This window comes from Geotrypetes seraphini, chromosome 3 (assembly GCF_902459505.1).
Source record: "Geotrypetes seraphini chromosome 3, aGeoSer1.1, whole genome shotgun sequence".
NCBI lineage: Eukaryota > Metazoa > Chordata > Amphibia > Gymnophiona > Dermophiidae > Geotrypetes > Geotrypetes seraphini.
Genome location: NC_047086.1, coordinates 241,122,373 through 241,140,709, shown reverse-complemented (window position 1 = coordinate 241,140,709; position 18,337 = coordinate 241,122,373). Strand labels below are relative to the sequence as shown.

At 45.1% G+C, this 18,337-nt stretch overlaps 1 protein-coding gene across 2 annotated transcripts in view; it reads right to left on the bottom strand.

Moving 5' to 3' along the window:
• MED23 (mediator complex subunit 23) overlaps positions 1–18,337 on the bottom strand; it is a 254,975-nt gene that overhangs the window by 87,860 nt on the left and 148,778 nt on the right. For both annotated transcript variants that reach the window (XM_033937086.1, XM_033937087.1), the window contains one exon: positions 7,243–7,367. In XM_033937086.1, coding sequence (XP_033792977.1) covers positions 7,243–7,367 — 125 coding nt within the window. The remainder of the gene's footprint in view (positions 1–7,242; positions 7,368–18,337) is intronic.

Sequence of the window (18,337 nt, the reverse complement as noted above, 5' to 3'; positions counted from 1 at the left end):
TGTGATGTTGACGCTCCTGATGTTGACGCTCCTGAAGGGTCCAGAGTCCCTGGGTGCGTAGATCTCCCAGGTGAACTCCCCACGCATAGGGGGAGGCATCCGTGGTTATGATCATGAAGTGAGGGGGTAGATGAAAGAGTAGACCCCTGGAAAGATTTGAGGAGTTCAACTACCATTGAAGAGATTGCTGAAGAGACGATGTCACAGAGATGGGATGAGAAAGAAGATCCGTGGTCTGTGACCATTGGTTGGCAAGAGTCCATTGAGGTGTCCTGAGGTGGAGTCGCGCCAGAGGAAGCACATGGACCGTCGAGGCCATGTGGCCCAGGAGGACCATCATCTGTCGGGCAGTAATGGAGTGATGAAGGAGCACCTGACGACAGAGGTGGAGCAGGGTCCGTTGACGGTCGGAGGGGAGAAACGCCCTCATTAGTGTGGTGTCGAGAACTGCTCCAATGAACTGAAGTCGCTGTGTGGGAAGCAGATGCGACTTGGGGTAGTTGATCTCGAACCCCAGGAGATGGAGGAAAGAGATGGTGTGATGAGTGGCTTGTAGCACAAGTGGAGACGTAGGTGCTTTCACCAACCAATCGTCCAACCTGGAGGTTGTGAGACCTGAGGAAGGCCGCCACCACAATAAGGCACTTGGTGAACACCCTGGGTGATGAAGCGAGGCCAAAAGGTAGTACTTTGTACTGATAGTGACGGTGCTGTATCTGAAACCGTAGGTAGCGACGTGAAGTCGGATTGATTGGGATGCGAGTGTAGGCCTCTTTGAGGTCCAGGGAACATAGCCAGTCGTGTTGAGAGAGAAGAGGGTAAAGCGTGGCAAAGGAGAGCATTCTGAACTTCTCCTTGACCAGACACTTGTTGAGGTCCCTGAGATCGAGGATGGGACGAAGGTCTCCTGTCTTCTTGGGAACCAGGAAGTAGCGTGAGTAGAATCCCTGACCCCTTTGGTCCGGAGGCACCTCTTCGATGGCATTGAGAAGAAGGAGGGATTGGACCTCCCTCAGGAGGAGGGGGGTTTGGGAGGAGTGAGAAGCAGACTCTACGGGAGGATTGTCTGGTGGAAGAGTCTGGAAGTTGAGAGAGTAGCCGTGGCGAATGATGTTGAGGACCCATTGGTCTGATGTGATGACCTCCCAACGGCTGAGGAAGATTTGGAGGTGACCTCCGATAGGCTGAGGAAGAGGCAATGATGATGGGAGACTGGCTATGCCCTGGAGGAAAAAGTCAAAAGGGCTGAGATGGTTTTGACGGAGGGAGAGGCTTGGCAGGTTGGTGAGACTGTGAGCGAGCCTGAGATTGATGCTGTTGACGAGGTCGGCGAGGCTGCTGTTGAGACGGGTTGAGAGGTCTGGCCGAGAACCTGCGCTGGTAGGAAGACTGCTGTCTGTAGGTGCAAGCAGGTGGAGTCTTCTTTTTAGGTTTAATCAGAGTGTCCCACCTGGTCTCCTGTGCTAAGAGTTTCTGGGTTGTTGAGTCCAGGGACTCTCCGAAGAGTTCATCACCCAGACAAGGTGCGTTAGCCAGGCGGTCCTGGTGGTTAATGTCCAGGTCAGAGACTCTCAGCCATGCCAAACGTCGCATGGCCACCGCCATGGCAGATGCGCGAGAGGTCAGCTCAAATGAGTCGTAGATGGAGCGAACCATGAATTTTCTGAGTTGAAGGAGGCTGGAAATATGTTGCTGGAAAAGAGGGACCTTACGTTCAGGAAGGTATTTCTGTAAGGAGGAGAGCTGTTGCACCAGATGCTTCATGTAGAAGGAGAAGTGGAAGGTGTAGTTGCTGGCTCTATTGGCTAACATGGCATTTTGGAAAAGGCGCTTACCAAATTTATCCATGGTTTTTCCCTCTCTGCCAGGAGGGGTGGAGGCATATACACTGGAACCCTGAGATTTTTTCAAAGTAGATTCCACCAGGAGGGACTCGTGGGACAATTGAGGTTTATCAAATCCTGGGATTGGAATAACCCGGTACAAGCTATCCAATTTACGAGGGGCTCCAGGAACCATGAGGGGAGCTTCCCAGTTTTTATAGAAAGTTTCCCGTAAGATGTTGTGGACGGGCAACTTCAGAAATTCTTTGGGAGGTTGCTCAAAGTCTAGGGCATCGAGGAAAGCCTGAGACTTTTTAGAGTCGGACTCTAAGGGAATGGAAAGAGCTGCTGACATCTCCCTAAGGAATTTGGAGAAAGAGGATTGCTCTGGTTTGGAGACGGTGTCGGTCATGGAGGGTTCTTCGTTGGTTGACGAAGCGTCCTCCTCGGTACCGTGAGGGGAGTCTTCCCACAAATCTGGGTGCGTACATTTGGACATCGGTGTGGAGGGCTCGGCATGGCGGGTCTTTGAAAGAGATTTGCCTGAGCGCACCGAGGCGGTATCGGGTGAGGAAGACCGATGTCGTTCCTGGGACCGGACAGGGTCGGCAGCATCACGGGTATGTACTGTAGGTGTTTCTGCCAAGAGCACCGGCCTGGAAGTATTAATCGGTACCGAGGGGGTCGACACCGATGGGACAGAGTGAGGCTCGGACCAGTCCCGTACCGGAAGGTGCGGTGCCAGCAACGCCGGCAACAGTTGTTGGAGCTGTTGTTGCAGCTGCTCCTGTAACTGTGTTTGGAGTATGGCCGCGATGCGGGCGTCCAGGGGAGGCACCGGTACCGCTTTTTTCTTCTTCGGTACCATAGGTGCCGCTCTACGCACCGGCGATGAGGAGGCTGATGATGAGGCACTCACCGAGATCGGAGCGGAGCGTTTGAGGGCCGGTGCGGTGCCGGGAGGGCCGGTGTCGCAACTGTGGCAGGAGGGTGCTCAAGGGAAGTGGGAGGCTTCTTAGCCGGCTTACCTGGGCCCAACGACCCCGAGGAAGGGTCCGGTGGTGTCGATGTCATCGGTGCCGACTTTTGTGGTGCCGTCGACGTCGCAGCCGGTTCCATGGCAGATCCGGTACCAAACAAAATATTTTGCTGGATCTGCCGATTTTTCAAAGTACGCTTTTTAAGCGTAGCACAGCGGGTGCAGGTGTCAGCCCGATGCTCTGGACCCAAGCACTGGAGGCACCAATTGTGTGGGTCGGTGAGGGAAATTGGGCGTGCACACCGCTGGCACTTCTTAAAACCCGGTTTAGGGGGCATGAATGGAAACACGGCCTCCGCAAAATCAAACCCGGAGGCCTGTATGGTGGCAACAGGCCCCGCCGGGGCCGGCCTGAAAAAATAAGGAAAACTCGATGAGTTTTTTTTTTTTTTTTAAACAAAAATAAAGGGAATCCGATAAGAAAAAAGGAAAAAAAGTGAAAAAATACGCGAGCGGGAAGGCAAAAATTAGTTTTTCAACGGCCGTTGAAAACACATGCGTCTTCTTTGTTCCGCGGAAACGAAGAAACTGGGGACCACGCTCTCCTCCGTCGGGCGGGAAGGCACTCGCGCATGCGCGGTGCGGCCAACTAGAACTTTCTAGTTAAAAAGGTCCGTACCTGGGCTCCGTCGGTGACGTCACCCATGCGTTAAGAATATGCTGCCTGCTTGTCCTGGGATAAACTATCTTCACTGTGTGAACTTCAAAAAAGGCTGATAGATGAAATCCACTGTTTAATGCTGAAAAATGTTTTGTGCGTCAAAGAAATATGCAAACTAATACTAAATTAATAACTACATTTAAAAGCCAGAGACCAGTAACTTTTTGCTATTAGGCAAATGAAAATGTTGGTTTTCTTCACAATCTCGTCACATACTCAGTTGTCAGACAATAGTATTCAAGAGAGCAAAGCAGCAAATCTTACACCTCTTTCATTCTGCTGTTGTACACTTTCAGCTTCTCAGCTAATTGTTCCTGAAATGCATTTATCTAAATGTTTGTGACTAGACCTGTTCTAAAAACAAATGAGGGCCATAAAGGTACTCAGACTGACCATCTGACTACTGGAGTAATTAAGGCATGACCTCCCCTTACTCCCCCAGTGATCACTGATCTCCTCCCACCACCCAAAGATGCACTGTTTCTTTTACATACCAGTCTATTACATCTTCAGATGGTCACAGAAACAGCTCAGCAGAGCAGAGGGACACTCTAAGGGGTACTGCAGTGAATGTCACATTAAAAAGCCCAGGTACATGTCACCATTACCTGCTTATATTGTATGGTGAGCCCTCCAAAACAACCCAAAAGCATAGTTACTTACCATAACAGGCGGGCAGATATTCTCACATATGTGTGACGTCATCCACGGAGCCCGGTAAGGACAGTGAAAAGAGTACTGTCACTTTAAGCTTCAATGAAGGTTTGTGAGTGCCTTCTCACCTGACACTAACTCGCGATACTTCAGTTCTGTAAACAAGTTAAGAAGCCAACTAGGGGAGGAGGGAGGGTATGTGAGAATATCTGCCTGCTATCGCCGGATAACACCTGTTACGGTAAGTAACTATGCTTTATCTTAGGACAAGTAGGCAGCATATTCTCACATGTGGGACTCTCTAGCTTAACTGAAATGGGATGGAGGGAGTGTTGGCCTTCAAGAAGAAAACAAATTCTGAAGTACTGCTTGGCCAATATCTACCTTCTCGTCTGGAATAGGTTTCCAGACAATAGTGAGATGTGAAGGTATGAATTGAGGACCAAGTAGCTGCTTTGCAAATATCTTCAATGGGAGTGAAACGCAGAAAGACTACTGATGCTGCCATTGCTAGGACCTTGTGGGCTGTTAAACATCCCTCAAGTGACAACCATAGTAACATAGTAACATAGTAACATAGTAGATGACGGCAGATAAAGACCCGAATGATCCATCCAGTCTGCCCAACCTGATTCAATTTAAAAATTTTTTTTTTTTCTTCTTAGCTATTTCTGGGCGAGAATCCAAAGCTTTACCCGGTACTGTGCTTGGGTTCCAACTGCCGAAATCTCTGTTAAGACTTACTCCAGCCCATCTACACCCTCCCAGCCATTGAAGCCCTCCCCTGCCCATCCTCCTCCAAACGGCCATACACAGACACAGACCGTACAAGTCTGCCCAGTAACTGGCCTAGTTCAATCTTTAATATTATTTTCTGATTCTAAATCTTCTGTGTTCATCCCACGCTTCTTTGAACTCAGCCTGATCATAGTAAAAAGAAATGTAGGTGGCCAACCAAGTGGAAATAGTTTGTTTGGTGACAGGAACTCCTGATCTGTTAGGATCAAAAGAGATGACGAGTTGAGGGGAAGTCATGTGTGGCTTAGTTTGTTCTAAATAATAAGACAAGGCTCACTTGCAGTCCCAAGGTATGAAAAGTCATTTTTCCAGGATGAGAATGAGGCTTCAGAAAGAAAACTGGTAGTACAATGGACTGATTGAGATAAAATTCCATGACAACCTCTGGAAGAAACTTAGGATGAGTTCTGAAAACAACTTTGTCATAGTGTAAAACAGTGTAAGAAGGGCCACAGACCAGTACTTGGAGTTCACTCGCATGTCGAGCAGAAGTGACACAAATTAAGAAAACCCAGATACATCTTCTTTTTAGAGGACTGTCCGGTTCCCAGATGGACTTTCCAAAACCCGGGAGTTTGTCCGGGTTTTCCCGGATGTCTGGTAATCCTACATAGTCCAAGGGTGGTGAAGGGTGGGATAGAGCCCTAGCAGCAGTGCTGCATATGATGGAAACACTGAAGCGTTTGGAACCATTAAGAAGCTTAATCTGTGGAGAAGGGCAAGGTCTTTCAAGTGAGGAATGTTCTTAAAGATATAATTGTGTTGGGACTTGCATATCTGATGGGTCAGCAGTCTAAAACCATTATTACAAGTTTGACTGTTGGGGATTTGAAGGGAAAAGAGTTTCTCCTGGAACCAAGTGTCAAACCCTGGTCTGGATTCTAAAAGGGAAGTTCTTGAGGTATAATCTCAATTTGTGAAGCTGCTAACATACTGGGAGGCAAGAACAGAGCCCTAATAAAACTGTCTTATGGAAAATAAAGTGCTCCGACTGTGTTTAAAACTGAATTACAGAACTGCTGTGGCCGAGAGAAAATCCTGGAGTGGAGTCATCTCTAGGCTGAAATGAACTCCTGGCAGTTGAAAGAATTTCCCCCAATTCAAAAAAGGGGTGGGGGATGTTGCCAGAAGTGAAGGCGGTCCCCTAACCATGGCAAGGATGACCAGGGGCGCTATGCAGCTCACCTTTATCCACCCCTTCACAGAGATATGATTTTGTGAATTCAGATACTGTCCTTGTCTCTGCCATTGTTTCATGCATTCACAAATCTTTCCGTGAAACATTTCCTTAGATTACTCCTCAGTCTATCCCCCTTGATCTTAATTCTACGGTCCAGAGCTTACTTCAAAATGGAAGAGGTTTGCCTCCTGTATATTTGTGCCACAGAGACAGTTAAGTCTATCACATTTTCCCTCTCTCACTTTTCTTCCAAAGTACTGAGTGATGTGAAAAAGCTCCCCCACCTCCTGATTTCCCTATTACATATACTGTATGTCACACGGAATGGTATCTGAGTTAGAAACAAAATGTAACATTAGACAAAGGGAATCTGAGCAAACACATAACAGTATATAAATGATTTCATTTATTTAAGGAACAAAGTTAGCCAACACCCTTATCACCTATGTAAAAAAGTGACTACTCCTTAAACTTAAATGGTTCCTTCAATATTGGCAAGTTCTCCAGGTCCTGAGAGAAGAAAGTATCCCCACACTATCACTACAATGTTTGATGTTGGTATGCTGTTCTTACTGTGGGATGCTAGCACTAGGGGCTTTCTTTTGGGATATATTGCCAGAAAATATAGGTGAACTGAGAATTAAAAAACAAAAACAGCTGAATTGGCAGAATACCACAATGTGGAGAAGGAGGAAATAAAGAAAAAAAAGAAAATTTGCTAACTTAAATCCTTATTAAAGGAGATTCTAAAGGGAAAAAAGAGAGGGAACTAATATTGTCCTCTCAGAAGATTCACTTCTGTGAAAATTTGTGGACTACCTGCTAGTTAAAGTGGCTTATCAGTTGACCAATAAACATAAACATAAGCAAGTGTACCACAATTCCTCAACAGTATAATGCTAGGAAAGCTTTTCCATTCCAGAGACCGTCATAAGACATCACTCACTTGTGAGGATTTGATTTCTTGCTTGTACCCAGTAATATCCACTTCCATTATAATTAAGCTTTGTTATTAGTATAATTAAATAAAACCTCTTTCTGTTTACTGCCTAAGAAACTTTCAGTATTGATATAACAAGTATGTTACCTGCAGTGGAGCTGGAAAACAGCTTAACGTGTGTGAGGCCCAGTTGTGTGCAGTATAATTCATAATTGTTTGGAGTATTTCCTTGCACCATGTTCCTTGTATTGAGTCAGAGCCTGTGAAAAAGTCTGACAGGAAAATAAGATTAACTAAACATTCAAACTAAGAACCAGCAGCAATGTGATATTTATAAGAGGAAGCTAATTTTAAAAGCATACCTTCCTTTTTCATAAAGCAAAAGCTCCAGTAAATGTTTTGACAGTTTAGACCAGTTCTACTTAAAGAGAATCATTTTGAAAAGCCATTTAACTAGTTTAATAATGATTTATCATATATGCTCGAATATAAGATGATCTGAATTTAAGTCAACATACACTTTTCCACCCCTCCACCCCCCAAAAAAGGAGGAAAAAAGGTTGACTCTAATATAACCTCTCTTCTACTCACAAACACACTCCATAGAAGACAGGGTAAAGTGGAGACAAAAAATCGTGCCCCTGACAATGCAAAGGCTTCACAAACATCTAGGCCAAACCGATGTAAGAGATTACAAAGGAAAAAGCCTCAGAGCCCCTCCCACAAACACCTTATTGAGTGAAATAAAAGTGGGAAAATTCTCAAGGGGTAAATCTCGTCATAGGCATAAAAAACCTTTCACATTGGGAGATGTTATAAGCCTTAAGTAATGTAGGGAGAACACAAATAAATTACATCAAGCACTTTCAGCTGCTATACACTTTATTTCAAGTAAATCATGAAGAGAAAAAATATACTTAACTTAATCCACGCGAAGGTAGGTATGCGGAGCGAGTGTCACATCGAAGCGGTACCCAGCGTTTCACCGGAAACGGCTACTTCAGGATGTGCTAGCTCCCAACTACTCTTAACTCCTACGCTTCAAAGTGGCCTCCCAGACCCCTCCTTAATTTCTGCCCTGGGCCCCAGCATGGCTAAAACCAGCTCTGTTCACTAGATATACATAAGTGGGAGTCCTGCCCAGGCTCTGCCTTTGTGCATGCCTGCCTTGCAAATACATATTATATAAGTGTTCAGGAGGAATTCTGGCATTTATGTATTTATTTATTTATGTATGTATGTAATGCACAAATCCAACACTTATGTCCTCCAGTTCAAACGCTGAAGCTAAAGCTCAAGGCTTAACTATTTTATACCTAAAGCATACAGTTGAAGCACATATGCAGGGGAATTTGCCTCAGAAGCTACCGGGCAGTCATTGCTCCAGAGTTAGGAAGGAGAACCCGAATTCCTCATTGGTTAACTTTCAATATTCTATCATAGGCAACCCCATTGTGCCAACTATAATGGTAAGGTGATTAAATATTATCTGTTGCTTCATGGCAGACAGACTTGATAATGTGGTACAGGCACAAGTGAAAACTTCCTCTCCAAACAGCCAACGAAGGCCCACGTTTCATGATTGCAAAATCATTTCTTCAGGGCTCTGCAATTTACTAATACTGAGAGTCTCACATGTGCCCATACCGCTTGTGTGCTGGTGCCTTCCCGCCTGATGTCATCTTGCAGAACCATAAGTTTAGTATCAAAATTAAGAAGCCAACTAGAAGAAGTGGGCGGGTTGTGAGACTATATGCCTGCTGTCCTACAGGTAAGTATCTTTGCTCTCTCAGAGGACAAACAGGCATAATGTGAGACTCTCAAGCTGCCAGATCATGTCTCTGAAAGAGGTTAAATATTGATTATACTGGAGCCTGGCAAAACCCTATAGGGTTGGAGAGAAAGTTGGCTTTAAGTAAAGAATAGATGTTGTAGAACTGCTTGCCCAAACTGACCATCTCTTTTGGAGTTGTGCTCTAAACAGTAGTGAGAAGTAATTGCATGGATTGAGGACCATAAGCATAGTTACTCGCCTGTAGCAGGTGTTATCCGAGGACAGCAGGCAGATATTCTCACATGCTGGTGACATCACCCACAGAACCCAGCACAGACAGTCTAAAAATATACTGTCATTTAACAAATTTTCAAAGTCTCGAGGCTGCCTGTACCGTGCCTTCCTGCCCGATATCAGCTCATGGGACCATCAGTTCAGTAACAAACCTAAGAAGCCAACTAGGGGATATGGGAGGGTTGTGAGACTATCTGCCTGCTGTCCTCAGATAACACCTGTTATAGGTGAGTAACTGTGCTTTATCCGAGGACAAAGTATATTCTCACATATGGGACTCCCTAGCTGCCAGGATCATGCCTCTGAGAAGAGGGTTATTGATAACTAACATGAGCCTGACGAAACTAAAAAGGTGCCTAGTGAAACCAAAGGGGTTGTTAAAAAGTTGGCATCCAAGTGTAGAATAAAAATTTTGTAGAACTGGTTGGCCAAACCAACTACCCCGTCAGGAATCATTTTCCAAAAAAACATAGTGGGATGTGATGGCATGAATTGAGAACAAGGTGACTGTTGTAGAGATGACCTCAATAAGAGTAGAACGTAGATAGGTTATTGAAGTCACCAATTGTTGCGCTTTATATGCAGTGATACAGGCCTAATACTCCAACCCAGTCCGAGCTTAGCAGAATTAAAAATAATCCACCAGCTATGTGGGGATTATTGCCTTGATGAGATGAGTTCCCATTCTGTGAAGTTCATATAACAAGAAAAGTTGAGTGAACGTTTGTGGAGTTTGGCCCGATCCAGGTAGCAAGCAAAAACACATTTACAGTCCGAAGTGCAGAGAATTATAGACTAATCTTCGAGATGCCCTGTGGGAGGAACTTCAAAAGCGTTCGAAGCACCATCCTATCATGGTAGAATGTTGTATAAGAAGGATCTGATAGACGTGTCTAAAGTTCAACATTCAGGGCCCAAGTAACAGGAGGCGGCTTTCTGCAAAAAATATTTCCTTAGATTACTCCTGAACCTGTCAGCTCTTAACTTCATCCTACGCCCTCTCATTGCAGAGCTTCCTTTCAAATGAAAGAGACTCGACTCATGCGCATTTACACCGAATAGGTATTTAAACGTCTCTTATCATATCTCCCCTCTCCTGCCTTTCCTAAAAAGTATACAGATTGAGATCTTCAAGTTTGTCCCCATACGCCTTATGACAAAGACCATGTAAGATTATAGTAGCCTTTCTCTAGACTGACTCCATCCTTTTTATACTTTTTGAAGGTGCGATCTCCAGAATTACTAACTGCTGGAACAGTTCTCCTTGTAGAGAATCCAGGATCTCCCTACTTTTAGAAGACCCTGTAATAGGGATACCCAAATCAATATCTGGCATGTTAAAATCACCTATTAGTAAAACTTCCCCCTTTTTTTTTTAGATATATTCTGTCCATATCTGTGAAGGAAACCTTTATATAATAATAATTTATTCTTATATACCGCCAGATCAGAAATGGTTCTAGGCGGTTCACAACAAATATATCACACCAATGTAAATATATTTACCATTCCCTCTTTCCAAATTGATCCACAGTGCCTCTTCCTTGCCCTGCAGATCCTGCAATTGTGTGGCTTTAACGTATAATGCTACTCCCCCTTCTTTTCTTTCTACTCTGTCTTTCCTGAACAGATTATAGCCTGATATAACTACATCCCAGTCATGGTTCTCTGTGAACCACGTCTCCATGATCGCCACTATATCCAACTCATCTTCTTCCATCACAGCTTCTAGATCTGGAATCTTGTTTCCCATACTTCAAGCATTAGTATATACTGATTTCCAGACATTGCCCCCTTTTCCTATCCGTGAAAAAGGTATTCAGTGATTTACTTAACCAAGGACTTATACTCACTGGGGGGCTTTGATCACCCTGTCACATCACTTCTAGATGGTATATAGCACAGTTCTTCAACTGCCGGTCCGCAGACCAGTGTCGGTCCGCAGAAAATTTCTGCCAGTCCGCGCAGGGCCGGCAAGATCAAGTCGGCAGTTAAATTTCCTGCCGACTGCGGTTCCTCCCGACTGCGGTTCCTGCTGACTAATGTTCCTCCCAGCCTCAGGCGATCAAGACAGGCTGCCGACGTCGGGGCCTTCCCTCTGTGAGTCTCGCCTGTTCGGAAACAGGAAGTTGAAACAAAATAGGCGGGACTCAGAGAGTGAAGGTCCCGACGTCGGCAGCCTGTCTTGATCACCGCCCCTGCCGAGTTGCTGAAGAGGGCCGCGGGGAAGTTGCGATTAGAACGCAGAGAGCTGCAGATTCAGGTGCAGGTGGAGGGAGATGGTCAGCATGTGCGAGCAAGATCCTGGGGAGCCTTCACAGTGGCTGTCTCCCCTCCCACCAGCTCTCCTATTTGCCAGGGCAGTGATTTACTGGCAACTTCCTGCAGGCAAGTACTGAGAGCTGCTGGAAGGGGAGACAGCCACTGTAGGAGGCAGGGAAGCTGTTGGATAAAGGGAGAGCTGTTACTGGACTTGGAGAGGGTTAGAAGGAGAGATGCTGCTGGGAGGGGAGGAGGGAAAGGGATGGGAATAGAGTTAATGTTAGATAGAGGGAGGAGGGAAGGGAGAAGAAGGAGAGATGCTGCTGGGAGGGGAGGAGGGAAAGGGATGGGAAGAGAGTTAATGTTGGATAGAGGGAGGAGGGAAGGGAGAAGGAAAAAATGGGAGGAGGGAAGAGAGAAAGAAAAAAGGAAACAGCTGGCAGGGAGATTACAGGAGGGGAAGGGGGTCAGGGTGGAATGGAGATCAGATGAGGGAAAGGGGAGAGAGAGGAATGAGAAAGTAGAGAGACATTGATGCTGGAAAGGGGGTCAGCAGAGAAATGAGAGAGGGATAAAGATGCTAGATCTGGTGTAGGAGAGATAAAAATGAAGAAGGCAGTGAAGCTGGAATGAATGATGTAAAAAGGAGAGAGGAGGAACAGGCTGGATGGACAGGGAAGAGGGGCATAGAAAGAAGTCAGATACATATGGAAGGGGGAGAGGGCAGACATTGGATGGAACGGGCAGATGCTGGAAGGAAAAGAGTGAAAAGAAGATGAAAGCAGAAACCAGAGACAACAAAAGGTAGAAAAAAATAATTTTATTTCTATTTTGGCATTAGAATATATCAGATTTGAAATATATATCTTGCTAGAGACATAACTGGGGACTGCAGTATTCTGTTAGCATGATATTTCTATGTAGCATTCTATAATAACTTGGCTTGTTCAGTTTTCTTGATAGTAGAGGGGATATATGTGAAGGGGAGGGGAGACAGGGGTTTTGTTGGTCCGTGCTCTGTATATTTGTATTTATAAAATCACAATTGTTCAGAATATTGTTTCTTTTTATCCTTTAATAAAATACGTTCAATATAAAATCATAATTGCGGCTTGTGCAGATGGGATCAGATGGTTTGCGGGGACCGAGCTCACGGAGATGGGGCGTAAACGGGGTTTTTAAATTTTAGTCCTAGTAGTTTGTCGGTCCACAAAATAATTCTTTTATTTCTGCCAGTCCACGGGTGTAAAAAGATTGAAGAACACTGGTATATAGCACAACCCCGTCTAAAATCCATTGTGAGGAAGGTCAAAGTCTCTTGTATCTGTGGCTGGAGACCATTGGGTTGAGAGGGTACACTGAGGTTATTTGAGATGTAGCCGGGCCAATGGAGTTAGGAAAATTGCCAATTTCATGTAACATTTGATGTGTTGAAGAGAGGAGACTCTTGATATATGTGAATTAGGATATCGAGTCTCAGGTGTGGTAGAAAGACTTGAGTCTGAATAGTGTCCAGTACAGTTCCTAAGCATTTTAAGAACATAGATTATTGGAACTAAGGCAATTTCCAGTCGACGAACTGTGTAATTGACAAGCTGAAGAGCTTGTTGCAATGAGAAGGCCCTGATTGATGCTGGTACCAATGGTTGCAAAGGTACTTTAGGCGGTGGTAGCACCTGTACCAATGTTGGCAAAGGTACACTAGGCGGTGGTAGCGTCGGTACCAAAGTTGGCAAAGATACATTAGGTGGTAGTAGCACTGATACCAATGCTGGCAAAAGTACATTAAGGCAGTGGTAGCACCAGTACCAATACTGGCAAAGGTACATTTGGAGGTGGTTGCACCAGTACAAATTTTGGAAAAGGTATATTAGGTGATGGTTGCAACAGAGGTTGAGGTATTGAGAACCTGGATGTCAAGGGATGCCTCAGAATTAAGACCAATGACACTTGGAGTACGGGATGAGTCCTCATAAAATCAGAAACATTTTGTCCAGAAACAGGGTAGTAGCTCTTGTCTAGTAACAGGAACTGCAGTCCTAGAGAGATCATGCAAACCCTCTAATTCAGTAAGTACAGTATACCCCCGAAATTCATGGGGGTTGCGTTCCAGGAGTACTCGTAAACGTTGAAAAACTGCGATTATTGGATGCGGTTTAGGAGTGGAGATCAGAGGCAGGAGAGAACTACAGGGGAGGTGGCTTGCCACTTTGCTGCTTTTTTTTTTTTTTACTTGGATCTTGCTGGAGATGCAGAGGACTTCTGCCTTGTCTGCAGTTGGCTGCCGATTTGCTCTGTCTCCTGCCATCTTATGCTTTCGGAACTTTTTTTTTAAAGAGGCTCCGAGCGGAAATAATTATGACCGGGGAGACTTGGAAAAAAATCGAGAATGACTGAGTCCGTGAAGTCTGAACCGTGAAGTCACGGGGGTAATACTGTATTCATTGAATTCTTGGAGGTTTAGAGATGAACCAAAAACCATGGTGTTTGGTAACTAGGAAATACCTGGAATAGAACCCCACAGTCTGCTCTAGAAACTGAGCTGGAGAAGACTCAGGAGCTCTTGATGGAGGATTTTCTGGAAGATGATGAAGCAAAGACTTCTGGAAGAAGAGTATATCTTTTGAAAATGAGAGTGGGGACTCAATGGATGATTGTTACGATGGTCCAGCTCTGTCAAAAAAAAGAAGCCTGTTTCCAATGACAAGGTTTCTCTAGGAAGGAATTATGATGACTGGTGCTTGGTTTGACAAGAAGGTGTTGACTGTTGATGTATTTGTTGTATATAGTGCTGCCCGATTTCCGATTCAAATCGATTTGTTTAAAAAAAATAAGTAAATAAAATTCAGCCTCGCCGATTTGGTTACCAACCCTCCCCCCTTACCCCTAAAGCAGGAGCGGCAGCGCTGCCTCTTGCTGGCTTGCTGCTGCTGCTTTAGGGAGCGAGGGGGGGGGTCAGTCAGGAAGTGCTGCATTGGCCCTTTGCGGCTTCTCCGTTGGCCTCCCCGCTCTTACCTAAAGATAATCGGCAGCCTGCAGAGAGGATCACGGTGCTGTAGCAATCTTTGTAGGCTGCCGTCGTCCTCAGCACCACGTTCTCTCCGCCGCGATCCTGCCCGACGTCAGAGGAAGGGCAGGACCATTGTAGAGCGAACACAGTGCTGAGGATGACGGCAGCCTGCAAAGACTGCTACAGTACCGCAATCCTCTCTGCAAGCTGCCAATTATCTTAAGGTAAGAGCGGGAGGCCGGGGGGGGGGGAACATGCAGGCCTTCAAGGGGGTACAGGCCTTCAGGGGGGTGCAGACTTCAGGGGGAGTGCAGGTCTTCAGGGAAGGGGAGCCCTGGTGTAGAAGTACACGGAGGGAGGGCGGGCAAGGGGGGGGGTCATAGAGAAATACATATATCAGACTGGGGGGGAAGAAATAATGGGTCTAAAAACAGAGGAGAAGGAAAGAGATGGTGGACAATGGGATTTAGGGAGGGAAGGAACAGAAAGGGAGAGCAGTTGGACACAAGGGATGGTGTGGAAGGGGTGGGGGATAGAGATACTGGATAGGAGGGTAGTTGGGGAGAGCTGGTAGACCCTGGGATGTGGGGAAGGAGGGAGAGAGATGCTGGATGAAAAGGTAGTTAAGAAAAGGAGAGATGGTGGATCTGGGGATGGTGGAGTCCATCACTGCAGCTGCGGGGATGGAGACAAAAAAAAAGGAAAGAGGCCAGACCTTTGGGGGATTGAAGGGGAGGACATAGATGGAAGATGGATGGTTAGCACCAAGAAAGAATAAAATGACAAATGGGCAGGAGATCCTGGCAAGCAAGTTATCAGAAGACAACCAAAGCATGGGACCATCATGTTTTGAATAATGACCAGACAACAAAAGGTAGAAAAAATAATTTTATTTTTTGTTTTGCAATTACAATGTCAGATTTGAAATGTGTATCCTGCCAGAGCTGGTGTTAGACCGCAAACGTGAGCTAGGATTTAAGAGAGAGGAAAAGTCTTTTTTGTTTATTTTGTTTACACCACAGCGCCAGTGTGGGTAAGAGAGGGCAAAGAGGGTGAAGAGGCTATAAAATAAACCCAACAGGATGTTTAAAAAAAAACAAAACCCCAAAACAACCAATTGAGCAGGAAAGTCGAATCAAAAATCGATTCAACAGGCTGAATCAAGTCAAATTTTTTTTTTCCTGAATCGGGCAGCACTAGTTGTGTGCAATGACGGTTAGTCAAGTCTTTTTATTTTGTCTGTAGCATCCTCTATGCGAGTATCAAAAAAGTTATCTCCGTTGCAAGAGAAGTTGGTGAATTGGTGTTGCATTGAAGAATTCAGATCTGACACACTGAGCCAAGCTAAGCGATGCATGGTTATAGATATGGCAGATGCTTGAGAGGAGACCTTAAAAGCATCAAATGTTGCGGTAGAGGGAAGGCCCCTGTGGGACAGGCCGCAAGCAACCTGTTCACAGTGCTGCTTTTCCAGCCAACCACTACTGCTTTAGGAGGTATATCAGATCTCACTGGAATGGGGAGCAAGGGGTGTTGGTGGTCACTGAATCGGTGAGCCTGATTTTTTTCAAAGAAGTGAATCGGTGAATTGATTTGAATCGGCAAATCAGGGAGCACTAGTGTCCATACTGGATTCCGTATGTACTTGACAAGGTACCAAGGAGTTTGGAATTGATCCATTAACACGCAGTATAAAGTTCAGTCATAAAAGTGGAGGAGAGAAGTAAAAAAACACTCCTGCTAATTTCACAAAAGAAGTCATGCAAGACAATTTTGAAAAAAATGGTTAATATTTTAATTGCATATATACTAAATTTCAAATACTATTCTGTTTAAAAATTGCCCAGGCTTGGTAGAAAGCTCTTCCTCTGTATTTCATGAGCAAGTGGTTTAACTTGAAGATCATTCGGGTTACTGTTAAAAACACTGGGTTTTCTGAAGTCTAGGGTGAGCTATTACATTACATTACATTAGAGACTTCTATTCCGCCTGTATCTTACAGTTCTAAGCGGATTACAATTGAAGAAGGCTGGACATTTCCAGGAAGTTACAAATTTTAAGGAAAGATACATAGAGATGTTAGAATAAGAGATAGGTTTAGATACATAATGGAGGCTAAGAGGGTGAATTTAAGGAAGTGGAGGCTAAGAGGGTAAATTTAAGGAAGGGGGGACATTTGAGGAAACTTGTAGGGAGGGAGGAGATTAGGGTTGGTTATATGGAGGCATTTCAATTTCTCCTTGTCCTCTTCCCAAAACAGCACCTCTCTTGCTCCTTGCTCTCCGATTCCAGTGCTTCTTTCCCTCTCCATGTTCCCCCCCAAGCATCATTTCGCTCCTTTTTTGCCCCGAGTCCAGCGCTTTTTTCTCTCTCTTCTTGCATTCCCCCACTCTGATGCAGCAACTCTCTCCTTCCTGAGTCCAGTAAATAAACTGATTACCTGGTCTCCTGTTCCTGTGTTTGACCTGCTGCTTCTTCGGGTCTAAAAGTGGCAGGAGTGCTGCTGCTGGCTCTGTCTGATCCCAGAAACAGAAAGTTACATTAGAGCCAGTGGTAGTATGTACATGCTGACGCTGATGTCACTTTTTCAGATCCAGAAATCAAAGGTCCAACACAGGAGCAGACGACTAGGTAATCACATTAATTACAATTAAATATTTAGCACACTAATTGCTTTATTAACATACTAAATCTGCACCCCTCGTAAGGAGAAATCTGTTCATCACATGGGGGGGGGGGGGTGGAGGGTGAAGGAAAGTAATGGCAGGTTAACACAGATTTTAGGGGTGGGCAATTATTGAAGGACTTAAAAATTGGATGTAAGACTCAAATTGAAGGGTTTTCCAGCCCTGAAGGTGGGTGGATAATTATTAATAGAATTGGGTGATTATTGAATACAATATCTTCTTGGCACAAAACCTTGGAACAGCCTCAATACAACCATCAGAACTGAACTAAACTACTTCACGTTTCCTAAGAAGCTAAAAACCTACTTCTTCAATGCCATATATTCGAATTGCCAACTACTAGCACCCTCTAACCATCAGACATGAACTAAATTACCTCACTTTTCATATGAAAATACACTTCCCCCTCCGAATCCGCGGTTTCAGCATCCACGAACAGGCGATACACTACAGCTCGAGTTCTCATGCAAGGTCCTTGGTATCACTATCGATTCCTCTCTCTCCCTCAATGACCACCTCAACTCCTTGGCAAAATCATGCTTTTTCAGCCTTCACATGCTGAGGAAAGCTAGATCCTACTTCAGCCAACAACACTTTGCCATCCTTGTCCAATCCATCATCCTCTCCAAACTAGATTACTGCAACGCCATCTACTTAAATCTATCAAAAAAAAGTATTCTAAGACTCCAGCTAATCCAGAATACTGCAGCCAAACTGATCTTCTCAAAACGCAAGTCTGACCATGCCTCCCCACTCCTTGCCAAACTTCATTGGCTCCCAATAATCTCCAGAATCCATTTCAAATGTTCCTGCCTGGCTTTCAAGATCATTCACGGAATCCTGCCTCTTCTTATCCCACTGTCTTTCAACTCCTCCAGTCCCGACTCCTCCAGAACTGCCCAAAGGCTTAAACTAGCCTTCCCCTCTCCACGCGGCATCCACTATTCAGGCAAACTGGGAAAATCCCTTCTCTTCAAAATCACAGGTCTTTGGAATGACCTCACCACCCCGCTGCGGAACCTGAGCTCCCTTCAGTTATTCCGCAAACAACTGAAAACCTGGCTTTTCAGCAAATTGTAGCTCTATCCTTCCCCCCTTTCTCTTCCCCCCTTCTACACATAAGTTCATGTAATCCTTTTTCTTCTTCTCTACCCACTATTTTAAGTTCTTGTAAACCGTGTCAAGCTCCATTCTCATGGAGATGATGCGGTATAT